Source organism: Salarias fasciatus, chromosome 16, assembly GCF_902148845.1.
Source record: "Salarias fasciatus chromosome 16, fSalaFa1.1, whole genome shotgun sequence".
Lineage (NCBI taxonomy): Eukaryota > Metazoa > Chordata > Actinopteri > Blenniiformes > Blenniidae > Salarias > Salarias fasciatus.
Window position 1 is genome coordinate 25,156,999 of NC_043760.1, and position 21,747 is coordinate 25,178,745.

Sequence of the window (21,747 nt, forward strand, 5' to 3'; positions counted from 1 at the left end):
TAAAACATTTTCGATGAAGGAACTTGATTCTACATACATTTTGAAAATGTGGTCTAACTGTTTCAAAGGTAAAAAAATCCCTGTGGGAACATTTACAATCCTTTTGTCCTGTTCTGACTATTCGCAAACTTTAGCTGCTCTGAAAACATGTCAGATAAGTAATTTTTTGAACATTTTCCACCCCCTAAGTCTCCTCATTAAGCTCACCCCTGATCAAAAGTATTTTTTTAATTATTTTTAAACATTTCAGTTTTGAAAAATTGATTAGAAAGGAAGAAATATATTTTAATACATTTAATATATCAAACGTCATGTGGACAATAAAACATAGTATATGGAAAAGAGTTCCTCACTCAGTTTTGAATCGCCTGGCGGCGCTCAGCGTCAAAAGCGCCGTTCTTAACGGCGTTTTGTACCAGGCGATGTATGGCACAAACGGCCACCCATAAGCGAGAACCGGACGGCTACCATGTTGCTGAACAATGCGGTCTCAAGGTTCAACGGCTATACCCGCAACATCCAGCAGATGGCAGAAGGACCACAGTTAAAAGCTCAAGATGGACAATTTACAAGCTGCATCAGTCTCATGGAGATAAACGAACAGATCACAAGTTTACAACAAGAAATTCAAGACTTAAGGTGCTGTAGGCAGGATTTTGCTAGTCAATGCTAATTTTTCTGTTTTCTTTGGATTAAATGTTAGAGTATCCATTGATAATCCTTTAGGAGTGTAGCATAATTGCACTACCGCGAGGGCGCAGTGTTTCCATCTGTCTCTGTTCTGAGCTGAAAAGGAATCTCGACAGCTCCAGGTATCTTTGACCAATCAGAAGAGCCCATGAGGCTCTAACCGTGATTGGTCGAGGGGCGTTCGTCGCACGTTCTTGTGGGAGTGGCTTAACTTGCGTAAGGGCGTGATGTCAGAGAAAACAGGACAGGATTGGCTGTGCTGGGTTTCAAATTGCCATCTTGGATGGGTCAAATCGCCATCTTGCTTAGATAACCCTAAGCAAGATGGCGGAGATGCAGAATCCTGCCTACAGCACCTTTAAAGTTAGGGTAGACGATGTTGTCCAAAAGGACTTTTTGTCATACTAAGTGAAATGCTCCTTGTATTCAGAGATGAGAAGCCAAATAGCACCTCCAAATGACATCAGGAGAAGAGTTGATGCATGTGATGCTGTGACTCATGAAATTGTGAAAATAATTCTGGAGAGAGTAAGTCGTGTTGAGGACTTCGATGCAGGACGTGAAAGAATTCATTTACGAGGACTTTTGGAGCACGACTACGCCCGATCTATATATGGCTCAAATGCAACATCAAATCGCACCGTGGAGTCTTAACTTCACAACTCACAACTAGACGAGCGGATGCAGCGGCAGAACTTGCAGCGAAAGAGGCTGAATATGCGATCACAATAGAACAGCAAACGCAACAAGAAAAGATAAGGGCTCTAGAAGAGGAGCACAGAAAACAAATCGCAGCTCAAACATCAGAGTTGGAACGCCTGAAAGCACAGAAGGAAATGAAGCTGGAGCCAGGTTCGAATTATTTAACAGAGAGTTATCACAGGCTGGTGATGTACAGTCAATGAAAGGTGAACAGGTGAGCTTATACACCACACCTCAGCAGCCCACACCAGCACACACATTCGATCCTGTGCAAACAGCTACCTCCAGTGTCACTCAGCTTGCACAAGCAAGATAGCATTCGAATGAACAGACTCCCAACACCAGAGCCAACAGTGTTTAATGGTGAGCCATTAAACTTTATTGAATGGAAATCTACATTTGTGGCATTGATCAATCGAAAGGACATCTCAGCTGCGGATAAACTGTACTATTTGAAAAAATATGTAACAGGTCCAGCTCGCAAATGCCTCGAAGGGACTTTCTTTAGAAATGATGAAGAGGCTTATAACGATGCGTGGGACAAACTAAATCAAAGGTACGGCCAGCCATTTGTGATACAGATGGCGTTTAGAGAAACGCTCTCAAACTGGCCTAAGGTACAGCCCAGAGATGCTGAAGGACTACGGGCTTTTGCAGATTTTGTTAATGCATGTGTGCTCGCTATGCCACATGTAAAGGGATTGCAAATACTGGACAACAGCGAAGAAAATCAAAAGCTGTTGCACAAACTACCGGACTGGATAAATGTGAGATGGAACAGGCAGGTAACAAAGACTTTAATGGAGGGTGGTGAATTTCCCAGCTTCAGTGATTTTGCCTCCTTCCTCGCTGAAGTTGCCTGCAACCCAGTTACCTCCATCCACGCACTCCGCTCCACTGAAACAAACAGTGACAAAAGGTACACAAGAGAATTCAAAAGAAACAAGTGTAAATGAAACCATAAATGCATTTATGTCTGGTCATTAGTTCCCCTGTTGACCACTAGGTGGACCTAGCGCTGAATGGGAAACAGGAAGTAAAGAGACATGAGAGAAACACGAGTGACACAGACACAGAAGATAGAGAGAAAAGAGCAAAAGAGAAGTTTATTTTATTTAACTCTTCAACTGGTCAAGGGCGCACACGGTAAAGTTTCTCTGTTTGTAACTTTTGTTCAGTGATTAGAGTGATTTGTGGTGTGAATTTGCATAAGAATAGTCCGTTTGCGTTTGATTTTTATATATGAATCAGTTAATCTGTGATATGTTCATTCACACATGCGCCACTGTAAAGACTGTTTTAGGAAGTATGTTTTTTATGTTACATGAAAAGCTTGAACTGATTTGATTCTGTTACTAATGTGCGTTTCCAACTTGAGATGTTAGATTGAAATGTCACATAGGAATATTGTTTTGAATGAAGTGTATTTGATTGACTACAGAGACTGTAGAGAGACTCGGCGTGCCACACTGCTTCATCGCCTCTCGTCCGTGGACTTCAAGACTCAGCGTGCTGCACCGCTTCATCGCCTCTCGTCCGTGGACTTCAAGACTCAGCGTGCTACACTGCTTCATCGCCTCTCGTCCGTGGACTTCAAGACTCAGCGTGCTGCACTGCTTCATCGCCTCTCATCCGTGGACTTCAAGACTCAGCGTGCTACACCGCTTCATCGCCTCTCGTCCGTGGACTTCAAGACTCAGCGTGCTGCACTGCTTCATCGCCTGCAGTGAACTTCAGCTTCTAAAGTGAAGTTTACTGCCTCAAGGTCAGATCTTACAGTATTAAAAAAAAAAAAAAAAAAGTTGCTTTCTCAGAAATTGATGGATGGTCTCATGATAAGTTAAAGTGACCCACGTTTAAGTGTTTCATAAAGATTTAAAAGTCACTGTGTGTACAACATACTTACCTAAGGTTTTGAAATGTGCATTTTTGAAGTGTTGTCATAGAGTGTACACTTTTGCACAGTTGATGTTTATTTATGTGTTGTTTCATTTCTAAAAAAGTGGTAATTAAAAAAAAAAATGTCATTGTCAAAGTAACTTACAAGAAGAATCACAAGTGTTAAAAGAGTCAGACATTGAGCTTAGGCCTCATGAGGAAGGTGCAGCTGCACCTGAGGCAAGAAAATCCTCACGTGAGAAACATCTGACACTAAAGATGCTAGAGTTGACCGAGCAGCAAATAGCTCATAAAGAAAAGAAGTTTTACTCAGCATATGAGAAATGGAAGGCACATGTTAAAAATGTTCGTGTAAGTCTAAAAAAGGAGTGCTCTGAGCATGACCTGTGTGAAATGATGGAGTCTCTACAAAAGCTTGAGGCTGTAGCCAAAGTAGAATACAGCAATCTACGTGAAAAAACAACTCCATCTCAGGAAGTGAAACAAAAGATTGATGCATGCTCAGCGGTGACAGGAGATTTAACACAGTTAATGAGAGTACGTCTCTCTGAAGCAGGTGAGGACTTTGATGCAGATGCTGAAAGGCCAAGGCTGCATTTGCTTCTTGATAAAGATTATGCTAAGTCCATATATGGTTCAGCAGCTTCCAAATTTTCTGTTGCCAGCATTTCCAAGCCAGCTTCAGAGTCAGCAGGCCTAGCAGCCATGAGAACAGAGATAGCTGCTCAGTTAGCAGCAAAAAAGGTTGAATTCGAAAAAGAAAATTCAATCAATGCACAGCGTCAAGAGTTAAAACGACTTGAACAACAAAGGGATCTTGAGGTAATGGAAGCCAAGCTTAAAGTGTACACAGATGAAGAGTCAAAGGAAAATAGTAAAAGAGGCTCTGCATGCAACAGTGTGACGGGTCTGTGTCCTGCAGGATCCTGCAAAGGAAGTCAAGAAGCTCCAAAAAGTGAAACATCCGTACTGCAAGCTCTGAATGATTCAGTTGTACTCACCCAACTCCCACTTCCAGAACCTGGTGTATTCTCCGGCGATCCACTAAAGTTCATACAGTGGAGCAATAGCTTCAAAGCTCTCATCGATCGACGCTGCCTCAATCCTGCCGACAAGCTGTTCTACCTACAAAAGTATGTTGCTGGAGAGGCAAGGTCACTTCTGGAAGGTAACTTCTATAGAACAGATGAAGAGGCCTATCAGCAGGCATGGGAGAAGTTGAATGCCAGATATGGTCACTCCTTCGTTGTACAGCGAGCATACAGAGAGAAGCTTAATGGATGGCCCAAGATTGGTTCAAAGGAGTACGTGAAGCTCAGAGAATACAGTGACTTCCTACAAGCATGTGACAGTGCTATGCCTCATGTCAAAGGTCTGCAGGTGCTCAATGACTGCGAAGAAAATCACAAAATGTTAGTGAAACTCCCTGATTGGGTAACTTCAAGATGGAGTCGCTATGTTACTGAGCAGCTAGATCAGGCCAAAGACTACCCCAGCTTTAAGGAGTTTACTTCCTTCATCTCAAAGGAAGCACGTATAGCGTGCAACCCAGTCTCTTCATTGTATGCCCTGAAGCCCACTGAAGAAAAGCTAGTACGAGAACCAAAACGTCCAAAGGCAAACACCTTCGCCACCAGTGTGTACACTTCAGAGATTCCAAGTACCACAGTCAAACCAGACACGAACTATGAAACCAGGCTTAAAGATTCCACCAAGCCCAAGAATGAGAATGCAAGCTCACAGAGCTCAAGTCCAGTGAAATGTATGTATTGTGAAGGAGGTCATTCCATACATAAATGCCAAAAGCTGATGGCAATCACAGTAGAAGAAAAGCAAAAGTTTGTCAGAGACAACATTCTCTGCTTTGCATGCCTGAGAAAAAGTCATAACTCTAAGAACTGTCAAAAGAAAGCCACGTGTAGCAAATGTAAAAAGAGTCATCCCACTCCATTACACGAAGATCGTCCAACAGTTGAGAAGCCATCTTCACAAGCAGCTCAGAACAGTGATGGAAACACTTCCGCACTCTCATGCAGTGTGAGTGGAGGTGAGGATGGCAGCACGTCAATGATAGTCCCAGTCTGGATCTCATCATCTACCACCACTGGACCAGAGATCTTAGCTTACGCTTTACTCGACACTCAAAGCAGCAAAACATTTGTCGATCAAGAGGTGTGCGAAAGACTGCAGGCAGCAGGAGAGCCAGTGAAACTCAAACTCTCCACCATGATGGGAAAGGACTCAACCATACAAAGTCAGAGAGTCAGTGGACTTAAGGTTCGAGGCTTTTCATCAGAGATCACCATCGACCTACCTCCCACCTATTCCAGGAACTTCATTCCTCTTGAACGAGCACATATTCCCACGCATGAAACTGCGAACAAGTGGAGTCACCTTGCAGCCATAGCCCATGAAATACATCCACTGAAGGATTGTGGGGTTGGATTACTGATCGGCTATGACTGCTCCAGAGCACTAGCACCACGTCAAGTCATAACAGGGGCTGACAGCGAACCATATGCCATAAAGACTGACCTGGGCTGGAGTATTGTGGGGAGTGCGCAACAGAGTATGAACTCCAAGGACATGACAGGGCTGTGCAATCGCATATAGGTCAGAGAGCTGCCTCCTGTGACACCAGCTGCTGTGATTAAAGCACTGGAGTCTGACTTTGCAGATACCAGCCGAGGAGAAAAGTGCATATCTCAGGAAGACATCCAGTTTCTCCAGATCCTGAAAGGAAAAATCCAGCAGAATGAACACAATCACCTTGAGATGCCTCTGCCCTTTAAAGCACGTCCATCCCTTCCTGACAACAAGAAACTCGCCTTAGTCTGATTGAGGCACCTGAAAAAGAAATTTGACAGAGATCCAAAATTCAAGTCTGATTATATGAACTTCATGGAAGGTGTCTTCAAGGATGGTGATGCGGAGGAGGCTAACCATGAACCAGAGAGAGGCCGCGTGTGGTATATCCCACATCAAGGGGTTTATCACCCCAGGAAGCCGGATAAAATCAGAGTGGTTTTCGATTGCTCCGCAAAATTTGAAGGCACTGCCTTGAATGACCATCTTCTAACCGGACCTGATCTTATCAATGGACTGAATGGAGTACTGTGCCGATTTCGCAAGCATCCGATTGCTGTGATGTGCGACGTCGAGAAGATGTTTCACAGATTTCACGTCAAAGAGGTAGACCGAGACTTTCTGTGGTTCTTGTGGTGGGAAGGTGGAAACACGGATTCTGAGCCCAAAGAGTATCGCATGAAGGTCCATCTCTTTGGAGCAGCCTCATCTCCGGGGTGCGCCAACTACGGCATGAAATACCTCGCTACCCAAAATGAGAAGGAATTCCCTTTGGCAGCTGACTTCATCAAAAAGAACTTTTATGTTGATGATGGCATCACAAGCATCAAGTCTGTGGACACAGCCATCAAGCTGGTGGAAGAAGCTCAAGCTGTGTGTGCCAAAGGGCAGCTACGTCTCCACAAATTCATCTCCAACGAACGAATGGTTCTTGAGTCAATCTGTGAGAGTGAAAGAGCTAAAGAAGTGAGGGACGTAGATCTAAGCCACGATGATCTCCCAGTCCAAACAGTACTTGCAGTGCGATGGAATGTAGAGAGGGACGTCTTCTCCTTCAAAGTCTCACTGGATGAGAAACCAATGACACGCCGGGGTATTCTCTCCACCGTAGCCTCCGTGTATGACCCACTGGGGTTCCTGGCTCCATTTCTCCTGACAGGAAAGCAAGTGCTTCAGGAGATATGTCAGAAAGGTGTCGGCTGGGATGAATTACTTCCCGATGAGTTGAAGCCAAGGTGGGAGAGCTGGGTCAGTGACCTTAAGAACCTGGAAAAGATACAAATTCCAAGATGTTACTCTCCTGCAAACTTTGGAAAGATCCTGAGAACTGAGCTGCATCACTTCTCAGATGCCAGCAGTCAAGGTTACGGTCAGTGCACATACATAAGATTTGTCAGCGAGAACAAAGTACACTGCACCTTGGTAATGGGCAAGGCAAGGGTTGCCCCCACAAAAGTTGTCACGATACCGAGGCTCGAGTTAACTGCTGCCGTGATCTCCGCTGCTGTGAGCAGCATGCTGAAGGAGGAGTTAGAGCTCAAGGTTGACAAAGAGTACTTCTGGACTGACTCGCAAGTAGTCCTGGGTTATGTCAGCAATGAGGCTCGGCGTTTCCACATCTTCGTAGCAAACAGGGTCCAGAGAATCCGTGAAACAACAAACCCCCAACAGTGGCATTATGTCGACACAAATGAAAACCCTGCTGATTACGCCTCCAGAGGCCTCAACGTTTCCGAGCTGATCAACTCCAGCTGGTTCCAAGGACCCAAGTTCCTTTGGGAACGAGAGCTCGACATCAAGCAGGGCACATCAGAGCTGCTGGTGGGAGACCCCGAAATCAAGGTAGCACAGGTGCTGAATACACTGACCAAAGAACAGGACAGTTTTCTGGAGCGATGGTCACGATTCTCAAAATGGACTACTGTGGTGAATGTTGTTGCACGCATTCATCGGCTGGTTGAGAGAGCTGCAAAGACACAACCTTTAAACGTCGAAGAAAGAAGGAAAGCCTCGCTTAAACTCATCAAGCTTGTGCAGCAGAATTATTTCAGAGAAGAACTGCTCATCCTGAGCCAGGAATCTGGAAAGCTCTCATGCAATCACTCACTCTACCAGCTTGACCCAGAGCTTCATGATGGCATACTGAGAGTAGGAGGACGTTTGAGGAAAGCATCCCTGTCCTTTGATGTGAGACATCCAATAATCCTACCAAGCAATGGTCATGTGACACGACTCATCATTGGCTACTGCCACGAGAAGACCCAACACCAAGGGAGAGGGCAAACCCTCAATGAAATCAGAGCCAATGGTTACTGGATTGTTGGAGGAAGTAAAGCTGTCGCCAGTCACATAAAACAGTGTGTTACCTGCAGAAAAGCTCGAAGGCCCACAGAACAGCAAAGAATGGCAGCTCTCCCCACAGATCGCATCGAGCCTGCACCGCCATTCTCATTTTGCGGTATGGATTGTTTTGGTCCCTTCTACACAAAGCAGGGCCGCAAGGAACAAAAGCGATATGGTCTGCTCTTCACGTGTCTCTGCTCCAGAGCAGTCCACATAGAGATACTTGAAGACCTCACGACAGATGCATTCATTAATGCCTTAAGATGTTTCATAGCCATTCGAGGAGCTGTGAGGCAAATACGGTCAGATCATGGATCCAACTTTGTTGGAGCAAAGAACGAACTGAAAAGAGCCCTGAAAGAACTGAACGAAGAAAGAGTGACAGCATTCCTGGTGGAACGTCAGTGTGATTTCTCAATGAACACCCCAGATGCAAGTCACGTTGGAGGTGTCTGGGAGAGGCAGATACGCACAGTGAGGAGTGTGTTGAGTTCAGTCCTTGCACAGAACACTGGAACACTGGAAGACTCGACGATGCCTCCCTCAGGACATTCTTTTATGAGGCAATGTCCATAGTAAACAGCCGTCCTCTCACTGTGGAAAGTATCAACAATCCCACAAGTCTGGAACCACTGACACCAAATCATCTGCTAAAATGAAATCCTCTGTTCCGCTACCTCCACCAGGCAGATTCGTCAAGGAGGACGTATACGCCAGAAAAAGATGGAGGCGGGTACAATATCTTTCAGAACAATTTTGGTGCAGATGGAGAAAAGAGTATCTTGCTGCAATTACTCTACGGCAGAAATGGCATGAGCCAAAAAGGAATGTGCAAGTTGACGACATCGTCATTGTCCAAGAAGATGCCCCTCGCAATGAGTGGAAGCTTGCAAGGGTTTTGAATGTATGCAAGGATGATGATGGACTTGTCCGCAAAGCTACTATACAGATAGGCGAGCGTAAGCTAGGCAAAAGAGGTGAACGCCTCAGCAAGCTATCTGTTGTTGAACGTCCGATCCAGAAATTGGTTGTTTTAGTAGAAAACAGTAGGACTCCTTGTGTCTCAGAATGAATGCCTTGTAACGTATGGAGATAATTTTGTGTCTTTATTATTCAATCAATCAAAAAAGGTTTTGCAAACAAAAAAGAGAGTTGAGACCAAAAAACATAAAGTTGCAATCAAAAAATAAAAGTTCAATCAAATAAAATGAATCTGAGAACAAAATTATTTAAGTGGCAACCCCACCAATTTTTTTGACATCAAAACAGAAAAAAGCTTTGGTTTTGAATTAAAAAGTTTTGGTTGCAAATTAAAAAGTTTTGGTTGCAAATTAAAAAGTTTTGGTTACAAATCCAAAAGTTTTGGTTACGAATCCAAAAGTTTTGCTTGCGAATCTGACTGAACCCAATGGGCGGGGCCAACACTGGTGGAAGAGAGAAGAGCTCCTATTGGTCGCTTTGACCTCGCTCCTCCACCGCCTGTCTCCGCGCTGTTGCTGCTGCTTCCGCATTCGGTAAAGGCCAGTAGACATTACAGGATTATTGGCAGTTATCCATGCCCGAACCATGGGCCGAATTTTGTCCTGGTTTTCTCCTCCTGAATGATGCCAAAGGTCTGATTGTCAGGAGTATGTAAATGAGTTCGGGTCCGATCTTCCTGTAGTGTGCGGTGTGTTCTGAGAGGTTTTTTTTTTTTTTTTTTTTTCCAGTCGGAGCCGCTCGGGAGGCGTTGGAAGCCGAGATCGTAGATAATGAACATGTTTAATATTTCCGATCGCAAATCCTGTGGTGTGTGGTGCCCTGCTCGACGATCAGCTCAGAGCCGACCTGTCCACACCCTCAGAATAAAGCTCCCTGATCGGCCGAACAGTTCCGTTTTACCGAGGTGTTGGGAAAAAAAAATCCCCTCTCAGCTGTCAGAGCTGGAGACATGAATATATGTCTTTGAATTATATTCACGATATGACAGTGAAACAGAAAAGCTCAGTAGTGCAGAAAACGAGAGGTTATTCCTCAATAACTGTATCGCTCCTGGATGAACTGTATTTCATTCAGACCCAAACCTAGATCTGGTTCACTCATCTGCATCTCGCCAGTCCTGCAATAATCCCAATGTTTCAGTTCATCTCCATTATTAACCATCACGAAAGAATTGCAAAAACAACTTTCTGAGGACTTGGACGTATAATGAAACTTTTTCCTAATCAATGCATTTTAATTCTGGTCTAAACCATTCAATCTGGGGACAAAAAATGATTTAAGCTATTTGGTGATTTTTTTAAAAAAGTAGCTTGTTCGTCACAGATTGCGATAACTTATTTCTATACTGTTTCTCTCTGGAGTGGAACGAATAAAAATGAAATAAACACACATGAATGAGCTAAATTATTATCAAATACGGGGTAAATGATAAGAAAATGATGTCAAATGACGTATGTTCCCCTCGTCCCCCTGTACCATTTAAACTCTCTGACAGTAAACACTCCGTGCTGCATGCACGGGGGGGGTGGGGGTGGGGGGGGTGGGGGGGGTGGGGGGGGTGGGGGGGGGTTTGCTCTGACAGAACGGAGCCAATATGAATGAATGACGTGAGGGAATAAGCTCTTCGCTTATTATTAATAGTGGAGATGAATGTAAACACAGGACTGAAAGGAAAACGCTCAAAATCAAGTTTGACTCCGCGAGAATTTGAAGAGCTTGGAGCCGATTCTCTAATGAAGAATCTTCTAGTGTGTTCCACAGGACACCACACGCTAGAAGATCAGGAGAGGAAGATCTGGTGCGATCTGTCCTCTGTTGTCTTCTAGTGTGTGGTCTCTGAATCGGGGAAGATTGAAAAAAGCCTGTAATATCTACTGGCCTTTACCGAATGCGGAAGCAGCAGCAACAGCGCGGAGACAGGCGGTGGAGGAGCGAGGTCAAAGCGACCAATAGGAGCTCTTCTCTCTTCCACCAGTGTTGGCCCCGCCCATTGGGTTCAGTCAGATTCGCAAGCAAAACTTTTGGATTCGTAACCAAAACTTTTGGATTCGTAACCAAAACTTTTGAATTTGCAACCAAAACTTTTTAATTCAAAACCAAAACTTTTGAGCTTGCAAGCAAAACTTCACAATTCAAAACCAAAGCTTTTTTCTGTTTTGATGTCAAAAAAAAATTGGTGGGGTTGCCACTTAAATAATTTTGTTCTCAGATTCATTTTATTTGATTGAACTTTTATTTTTTGATTGCAACTTTATGTTTTTTGGTCTCAACCCTCTTTTTTGTTTGCAAAACCTTTTTTGATTGATTGAATAATAAAGACACAAAATTATCTCCATAGTAACGCACCATTGAAATTACCATTGATTTATTTAGCTTGGAGTATGTCATGCTCAATATTTGAACATTTTGCACATAAATCAAAGGGTAATTGGTGGGAGTGTAAATGAAACCATAAATGCATTTATGTCTGGTCATTAGTTCCCCTGTTGACCACTAGGTGGACCTAGCGCTGAATGGGAAACAGGAAGTAAAGAGACATGAGAGAAACACGAGTGACACAGACACAGAAGATAGAGAGAAAAGAGCAAAAGAGAAGTTTATTTTAACTCTTCAACTGGTCAAGGGCGCACACGGTAAAGTTTCTCTGTAACTTTTGTTCAGTGATTAGAGTGATTTGTGGTGTGAATTTGCATAAGAATAGTCCGTTTGCGTTTGATTTTTGTATATGAATCAGTTAATCTGTGATATGTTCATTCACACATGCGCCACTGTAAAGACTGTTTTAGGAAGTATGTTTTTTATGTTACATGAAAAGCTTGAACTGATTTGATTCTGTTACTAATGTGTGTTTCCAACTTGAGATGTTAGATTGAAATGTCACATAGGAATATTGTTTTGAATGAAGTGTATTTGATTGACTACAGAGACTGATTTATGTCATGAAAATATATTAATTGAGATTTTTATCTCTTCATTTTAGTTTTCACGGTGTTAAATGAAGATGTTCATCAGCGTTCACAAGAATAAATTATTTGTTTCTGTCATGGCCAGCCCCCCGGCCTCTTCGTAGGGAGGCCGTTTGTTTGTTTTTCAGGTGGGCGGCACTGGAGCAGGTTTTCGGAGGCGTGGTCCCAGCTCATCAGCCAGATGAGGGTCAGCTGCTCTCGTCCCTATTTAAGTGGCGTCCTTGGCTGGAATCGGCGCTGGATCTTAACCTCTGCTACAGTGTGTTAGACGTGCCTGCTTCGACCTGCTCTCGTGATCTGTGTATTCACCTTTTTTTCCCCTCTGCTCGCAGTCTGGGGATCCGCTCCGCCTGCCGCTCTTGCCGCCTGCCTGCTCCTAGTTCCTCCGGACTCGGAACCAACCTTGGACTGAAAATTGCCGAGAGTCATCCCGTACCCTGCTTGGCCCGGCTCAGCTTCTGGGCTCACCTTTTGTTCAAATAAATCCTTTTTGTACCCGCCATCTGTTCTCCCGTGTCGTCTGCGCCTGAGCCTCCGACCCCACCCGTAACAGTAAGATCCAGCCAAGATGAGCTCAGCAGACGGCAACCCCGGGAGAGACCAGGTACCTTCGGCTCCGCAGTCTGTGGCGAAGAAGCTGGCCGAACACGACAAAGTACTGGGAACAATGTTTGGCCAGGTCTCCCGTTTGTCCGAGCAGGTTGCTGGGATCGCCGAACACCTGGCTGCCTCATCAGCGGTCTCCGCGGTGGCTCCTCCCCCCGCCCCGGTCCCGGCTCCAGCTCCGCAGATGATGGCTCCATTCCGGGAGCCGAATGCGCCCACACCGGAGCGGTACGCTGGAGACCTTGGTTCCTGCCAGGCCTTCCTCACGCAGGTTTCTCTCGTGTTTGAGCTGCAGCCGCTATCTTATCCCTCCGACCGGTCTCGCATCGCTTACCTAATCGGGCTCCTCTCCGGCCCGGCAAGGGCGTGGGGAACGGCATTGTGGGAGAATCAGTCGCCGGCTTGTCGGACTTATCAAGCCTTCACGGAGGAGATGAAGAGGAATTTTGACCACCCGGTGAAGGGCAGAGACGCGGGGGACAGGCTCATGATTATCCGCCAAGGAAGCCGCAGTGTGGCCGAGTACGCCATCGAGTTCCGGACTCTAGCCGCGGGGAGTGGATGGAACAGCAGCGCTCTCCAGTGCGCGTTCTTACGGGGCCTGCAGGATGACTTGCAGGACGAACTGGCCACCCGAGAGCGACCTCCCGATTTGGACAGCTTGATTTTTTTGTGCACCAGCTTGGACAACCGCATCAGAACGCCGTTGGGTGCGAGCGAGCCGCGTCCGGCTTCCGTAGTTTCTGCGCCGAATCAGCCAGCGGGAACGGGGGCGACGGTCTCGGCTTCGGAGCCAGAGCCCATGCAGATCGGCCGGATCCAGCTCTCCTCGCAGGAGAAGAGGAGGCAGCGCCGGGCCACGAACGCCTGTCTCTACTGCGGCGGCTCTGGACATTATGTCGCCGAGTGCCCCAAGCGGCCGCTAAAAGATCAGGCTCCCCTGTAGATGCGGGGCTGCGGGTGAGCCGAACTTCCATCAAGACCCCTCAACGATTTCAGGTAACCGGCACTCTCTGTTATCTCACCCAGTCTGTTCCTGTTGCTGCTCTGGTGGATTCAGGTGCAGAGGAAAGTTTCATGGACATCCAGCTAGCTCGCCAGCTGGACATTCCCTGTGTTCCGCTGGAGTCTGAGCTAGCTGTGAGGTCGCTAAATGGGCTCCATCTGGCTCAGGTCAGCCACAAGACCTGTCCGGTGGATTTGGTGCTCTCTGGAAATCATCATGAGACTCTGACCTTCCATCTCATTGACCACTGGCAGCCCCCGCTGGTGCTGGGTTTCCCGTGGCTGCGTAAACACAACCCCCGCATTGACTGGATTAAGGAGGAGATTGATTCCTGGAGCCCATTTTGTTTAAGTAACTGTTTACGTTCTGCACTCACTCCACATGTCTCTCTGCAGTCCTCCCCGCCAGAACCGGTAGATCTGTCAGCAGTCCCTGAGGCGTACCACGACCTGGTCCAAGTGTTCAGTAAGAGCAAGGCCCTCTCTCTGCCACCACACCGACCTTACGACTGTCCCATTGATCTGCTTCCAGGAGCCACATTGCCCCGCAGCCGGCTGTACAATTTGACCCGGCCTGAGCGCGCCGCCATGGAGACCTACATTCAGGAGTCCCTGGCAGCTGGGACCATTCGTCCCTCTTCTTCTCCGGTGGCAGCGGGGTTTTTCTTCGTTGGCAAGAAGGACGGCTCTCTGAGACCCTGCATTGATTTCAGAGGTCTAAATGACATCACCGTAAAGAACCGCTACCCGCTGCCCTTGCTTAGCTCGGCCTTCCTTCCCCTGCACGGCGCCACGGTGTTCACGAAACTGGATCTCCGCAACGCCTATCACCTGGTCCGCATTCGTGAGGGGGATGAGTGGAAGACCGCGTTCAACACTCCGCTGGGCCATTTTGAGTACTTGGTTATGCCATTTGGACTCACTAACGCTCCTGCGGTTTTTCAGAACCTCATGAATGATGTGCTCCGAGACTTCATTGACCGCTTCGTTTTTGTGTACCTTGACGATGTCCTGATCTACTCCCGCAGTACTGAGGAACACATCCAGCATGTCCGTCTGGTCCTGGAGAGACTCCTGAAGAACCACCTGTATGTGAAGGCCGAGAAGTGTGAGTTCCATCAGTCCACTGTGTCCTTCTTGGGTTTCATCATCTCACAGGGAGAGACTCGCATGGATCCAGCTAAGCTGGCGGCGGTACAGGAGTGGCCTGAGCCGGAGAATCGGAAGCAGCTTCAACGGTTCCTGGGTTTTGCCAACTTCTACCGCCGGTTCATCAGGAACTACAGTAAGGTGGCCGCACCCCTCACTGCTCTCACGTCCACCATTCGTCCGTTTGTTTGGTCCCCAGAGGCCGCGAAGGCCTTCCAGGAACTCAAGGTTCGATTCACTACAGCTCCCATACTAATTCAGCCTGATCCCAGTCTCCAGTTTGTGGTGGAGGTAGATGCCTCGGAGACCGGTGTGGGAGCCATTCTGTCCCAACGCCCTACCTCGGACAACAAGCTGCACCCCTGTGCCTTTTTTTCTCGCCGCCTCTCACCAGCAGAACGCAATTATGACATCGGCAACCGAGAGCTTCTGGCGGTCAAGCTGGCGTTGGAGGAGTGGAGGCACTGGCTGGAGGGAGCTGAGCAGCCATTCATAGTGTGGACTGATCACAAGAACCTTGAGTATGTGCGCTCTGCTAAACGTCTGAACTCCCGTCAGGCCCGTTGGACTCTGTTTTTTGGGCGTTTCAACTTCACCTTGACCTACCGCCCGGGGTCGCGTAACATCAAGCCAGATGCTCTGTCACGCCAGTTTGCCACCGAGGACTCCCCATCAGAACCGGGTTCCATCCTTCCCCAGTCCTGCACTGTCGGATCTCTCACATGGGAGGTGGAATCCCTAGTGCAACAGGCTCAACTGCACGAGCCAGGTCCAGGTAACGGCCCCGCTAACTGCCTGTTTGTGCCCAGCTCTGTCCGCTCTCAGGTCCTGCAGTGGGGACACTCTTCCCAGCTTTTCTGCCACCCTGGAGTCACCCGCACGTTGGGAGTTCTACGACAGAGGTTTTGGTGGCCATCGATGGACAAGGACACGCGGGAGTTTGTGGCGGCCTGCGTTGTCTGCGCCCAGAATAAGACATCCACTCGGCCCTGTTCTGGCCTCCTTCAACCCTTGCCAGTGCCCAGTCGGCCGTGGTCCCATATTGCACTGGACTTCGTCACTGGCCTGCCTCTCTCCAACGGTAAAACCACAATCCTCTCTATTGTGGACAGGTTTTCCAAGGCTGCCCACTTTGTCGCCCTCTGTAAGCTGCCATCGGCCAAGGAGACAGCAGACCTGCTCGTCACTGAAGTGTTCCGCGTTCATGGCATCCCTGTGGATATCGTGTCCGACCGGGGACCACAGTTCACATCGGAGGTTTGGAGGGCATTTTGTTCGGCGCTGGGAGCCAAGGTGAGCCTGTCTTCTGGTTTCCATCCCCAGTCTAATGGTCAGACGGAGCGCCTAAATCAGGAGATGGAGGCCCTGCTCCGGTGTGTTACTGCGGAGGATCCTGCGGCCTGGAGCACTCACCTGCCGTGGGTGGAATACGCACATAACTCGCTGGTTAGCTCCTCCTCGGGCTTGTCCCCGTTTCAGTGCTCCCTGGGGTACCAGCCCCCTCTGTTCCCATCCCAGGAACAGGAGTTGGCGGTTCCTTCCGTTCAAGCTGCAATGAGGAGATGTGAACGGGTCTGGAAGAGGGCGCGGACCGCCCTGCTCAGGTCTTCCCGCAGAATGGAGCAGCAGGCCAACCGCAAGCGGACTGCCGCTCCCACCTATTCCCCTGGACAGAAGGTCTGGTTGAGGGCCAAGGACCTGCCCCTTCGGGTTGAATCCCGGAAGCTGGCCCCTCGCTTTGTGGGACCATTCGAAGTGGAGAGGATCATCAATCCCTGCGCGGTGCGTCTCAAGCTTCCCTCGTCCATGCGCATCCACCCCACTTTCCACGTCTCTCAGATCAAGCCTGTGGCCGAGAGTAACCTGGTCCCCCCTGTCCGTGCCCCGCCTCCGCCCAGGATGTTGGATGGCGGCCTGGTTTATACGGTGCGGCGGCTTCTGGATGTGCGCCGCCGGGGTCGAGGGGTTCAGTACCTGGTGGACTGGGAGGGTTACGGCCCTGAGTAGCGTTCCTGGGTCCCCCGGGGCCGCATTATGGACCCCAGTCTCGTCCGGGAGTTTCATCGCCGCCATCCTGGGCGATTGGTGCGTGTGCCTGGAGGCACACGTAGGAGGGGGGGTACTGTCATGGCCAGCCCCCCGGCCTCCTCGTAGGGAGGCCGTTTGTTTGTTTTTCAGGTGGGCGGCACTGGAGCGGGTTTTCGGAGGCGTGGTTCCAGCTCATCAGCCAGATGAGGGTCAGCTGCTCTCGTCCCTATTTAAGTGGCGTCCTTGGCTGGAATCGGCGCTGGATCTTAACCTCTGCTACAGTGTGTTAGACGTGCCTGCTTCGACCTGCTCTCGTGATCTGTGTATTCACCTTTTTTTCCCCTCTGCTCGCAGTCTGGGGATCCGCTCCGCCTGCCGCTCTTGCCGCCTGCCTGCTCCTAGTTCCTCCGGACTCGGAACCAACCTTGGACTGAAAATTGCCGAGAATCATCCCGTACCCTGCTTGGCCCGGCTCACCTTTTGTTCAAATAAATCCTTTTTGTACCCGCCATCTGTTCTCCCGTGTCGTCTGCGCCTGAGCCTCCGACCCCACCCGTAACAGTTTCATCAGTAAGAAGCGTGGACTCTTATAATTGACCAGGAAGTAGTTACAACAAGGCAAGTGTATTCAACACAAACACAACTGAACAAAGTGACAAAAGGGCAGTAACAAAAACATCTAATGGGTTTTCGTGCACATTATGTCAAGGCACCCATCAGCTCCACAAGTGTCCAGACCTAATAAAAATGACTCTGGAAAACAGAAATATGTAAAGGACAAAAAACTTTGTTACGATTGTTTGAAACAAGGACACCGTGCTAAGGACTGCAAGCGCCGCCTCACCTGTGAAACCTGCACAAAGAGACACCGAAGCTGTCTTCATGATGACAACTACAGTAACAGTCAACAGAAAGAAACAAGAGTGAGTACAGACAACGCAACTCAAGGTAACTCACCAGAATCAGCCTCAGTCTTGTCACTCAATGTCGCCAGATCTGAACAGACAGTCAGTACCTCAATGATAGTTCCAGTGTGGCTGTCAACCACTGCTAATCCACACAAAGAAACACTGGTCTATGCATTATTAGACACTCAGAGTGACACAGTATTCATTGATCAGGATGTAGCACATGAACTGAAGGCAGACGTTCATCCAGTCAAGTTGAAACTGATGACTATGATGAGTAATAATACAGTTGTAAGTAGTGGAAAGGTGTCTGACCTCTTAGTCAGGGGTTATAACTCAGCTGCAGTCTTAAAGCTCCCCACGGCATACACTAAGGACTACATACCTGCAAAGAGAGAACACATACCAACATGTGAAATGGCAAAACAGTGGAGTCACTTGCTACGTATTATGAATGAGATCCCTCCACTCCTTGACTGTGAAGTAAGTCTCCTTATAGGTTATACTTGTCCGAGAGCTCTTGCACCCAAACAAGTAATCTTAGGCAAAGAAAATGAGCCCTATGCCATTCACACAGACTTAGGATGGAGCATAGTAGGCAAATCAGTACCTTGTATTGAAATGGACATGACAAGCAGTCTCTGTCACCGAGTCACCATAAAAGAAATCTCTCCTTCCACTCCAGCCAGGGCCGGTCTGTCCTACAGGCGAAACAATTCCCTGCCTGGGGCGCCACGTACTGGGGGGGGGGGGGGGGGGGGGGGGGTTAGGCGCCGTGACAGTACAAGGGCCGCCCCGACGGTCCGTCCCGCTCTGCGCCGCTCTGACGGTTCAAGTGAGCAGCGCACTTCTCGGCATCGCTTGGAATTAATGGGACAATACAGGCGCCCCCTGTACAGCCATGGCACCCCCACGGCGCTCCCCACACTGTGCCCTAGACGGCCGCCTAGTTCACCTATGCCTGCAACCCGCCCTGCTTTGATGCAAGCCGGGTAGTAGTGGGCATAGGCGGATCTGGGGGGTGGCTACTTGGGCTCAAGCCCCGGATGTTTTGTCAAGAGCCCCAGATCGCGGATCCGAGCTGGTCTAAGTATAATGTGCAGAACTGGAATTCACCAGAGAGTGGCAGCATGCGCTGGAGAGCAGCCAGCAGTCTGCCGCCTGTCCAGAAGAAGAAGCGTTCACGTCTATGCGCGCTAGTTGCTGTTCCTTGATTCTACTGCTAACCAGAGGCGACTCATATTGGATATCTGAAGCTTTTTAAAAAAGTGGACGTCGCCACTGTTGTGTTCATGTTTGATAAACACTCAGGAGGCTCGACGTTTTCCAAGGAGAACATTTTAATGCCGCTCATGTCTGTTGTGAGTGACACAGAGATTCTTCTTCTACTAGTGCAGTTTTAACAGAGCATTAGAAACAGCAGCGACGCCTGGTGGTGAACAATATATAACAACTACTGATCATAACAGCCCCCAGCCGCAGCAGCAGCAGCAGAAGCTGCTACACAGACTGATGGTCCTGATTTGTGAAACTCTGTCTGATTTTGCTGGCTGGCTATCAGTATTATCAGCTAATACCAACAACAACACAACCGCACTGAAAATGAAAGACAGCAAGATCAGTGTTGCATTCCAGGATCAGACTAAAAACCCTTTATGAAATATTAATGAAAAGTATTACTAACAAAATGATTAAAGTGTTCATTGTGCAGGAAAGTGCTCCGTCAGTGCTTTGCCATTAAGTTTTTGGATTATTTTACTGTACTACGGCAGATGTTTAAGCTTGTCCTAATTTTAGCTAATATGTATACTTTTGAGTGGTTCAATCAACAGTTAATAGTGATGTATTTTTCAGCTAATCCAAGGGAGTTTAAAACAGTTCATTTATTTAAAGAAGAGGGAGAATTTTCTAATCTCATCAAGAAACATTTCAAACATTTAAACTCAATATATCAGTATGTTTCATAGGTTTTATTTCTAAATGTTTTTATTTATTTTAGTTCATGTGTGAGTGAAGAGGAAAAGACAGGGGACGACCCACATTTAACATTTTAAAAAGAGGCATGACAAGACATGAGAACTGCTCTGAAATATTGTATTTAAAGAGTAACAGAAGACAGAAGAGAGGAAGGAGTGAAAGAGTAAGTGAGGGGGAAAATGAACAGGAAATCATAAAAAATGTGCAGAGAAAGCAAGAAAGAAGAGACTGGAGGATTGAAGACAGGACTTGAGTACAGGATTGAAGAACAGATCAGTAAATGACAGCAGAGGTGCCAGCCAGGATCACAGGTAGCCTGCAGTAAGGAAATATTTTATTTCTTTAGTTTATGATCAGTCTGAATAACCTTTATATTTTATATTTTTTTTCTTTCTGTTGGCATGAGGCATAAAACAATGTTCTTCAAGGCTTCTGGTGGTGAGACATTTGCGTCATTAAAGGGTCTGATTTTTAAGTGTTCTCCGTGCCTTTCTCAGCTTTGAATCGGTGGTAAGTTGATGTTTTAAAAAAAAAATAAAATGAAGATAGTTTAGTATGCGTGGCACAAAAAATGCCGGAAAAAATAAATCGGCATCTGCACCCTCAGGGCTAAGCCCCTGATTTCCTAGATCCACCCCTGACAAGATGTGTCCTCTTTCGGACAGCAGGTCTGACTGGATCTTTAAAGGGGCTGTATCATGCAAAATTCACTTTTTGTATGTTTTAACCTTGTTATATGGCTATGTACTCACCAAAAACACCCCCAAAGGATTTTTTTCCTTTGTGCCTGTGCGTTTGAGCTTTCCTCCTGTCCGTGCTGCTCAGAGAGGCAGCCCCTCCCGCACCCGTGAAAACGCTCTGTTTTCCCACGTTCACATCACACGGAGAAGATGGCTCCCCTGAGCCCCCCTCCCACAGGCCCTCAGCAATCAGCTTTGCCGCTTTTTTCTAACTCTGATTACGGAGATAAACTTTAACCATCGTCTGAAAGCAACAGTCAAGCAAGAGCAAGAGTCTGAAGGGTCTGCACTTGGTGAGTTTCTAACAGGAAAGGATGTTTTCGCGTGTATTTCCGTGTAGAGAAGCTAGTGCTAAAGAGCTAAAGCTAGCTAGCATATTTGTTTTGAAGCGCTGAATGGTTGAAGTAGCTGTCAGTCAAAGTCCACAGGGGGAGAGGCGGGATTTTCAGTGAAGGAGCGTTTTCTCTTCCGGGTTTCAGAATTGGCCCCAGAAAATCTTTTATTTCACACAAAATTACTTTTCCCTAGCGCCAAAAATAAACTATTACCATGTTAATGCCATTTCTAGGGTTTGGACTAGCTAAAAAAGCATGATACAGCCCCTTTAAGGTAACTCCCTCTGTAACTTTAAATTTAAGATGAAGAAATAAAATAAACAGATTTAGCATGAAGTGATTATCCCATTTCTACTGCCCTCCTCCTCTGACCGGAGTTTATAAGTGAAGTTGGCTCGCAGCTGCTGAGGCTTGCTGGCAGCTGCAAACAAGCTTCACCGCTAACGTAACTTCATTCACAAAGAAACCGCATTTTCAGTAGCATCGCTTAAAAACTAATAAACTCACTTACTTGCCTTTATGAAAATGGCGAGAGCAAACAAGCATGTTGTCAGATATGGAGTCGAAAGTGACGCTCTTTCATGTCACTGCTGCGAACCACGCCATCCGACGCCTCTTCCTCAGTCTGCTCTCCGTAACTTCTTTTCCACTTAGGAAACTGGAAAACACGCAGATTGTCGTCTGTCCTGCTCCCATTCCATCCACATGACCGATTGTGGTCGCCTTTCACGTAACAGGATCTTCCCGTTTTGAAGAAATACTGCCGCACTCAGAAAACGTGAATCGGAAAGTAGCTAGCAAGCGAGACCTGAATGCAACAGCGTGACGATAG

The 21,747-nt window shown here is 47.4% G+C and overlaps 1 protein-coding gene across 1 annotated transcript; it reads left to right on the top strand.

Annotated features, from left to right (window-relative positions):
• The first annotated feature begins 6,438 nt into the window (after positions 1 to 6,438).
• On the top strand, positions 6,439 to 12,547 carry LOC115402704 (uncharacterized). Its single transcript, XM_030111229.1, has 2 exons — positions 6,439 to 7,719; positions 12,500 to 12,547. The coding sequence occupies exons 1-2, from the start codon at positions 6,439 to 6,441 to the stop codon at positions 12,545 to 12,547; spliced, it is 1,329 nt and encodes a 442-aa protein (XP_029967089.1).
• Positions 12,548 to 21,747: the final 9,200 nt, after the last annotated feature.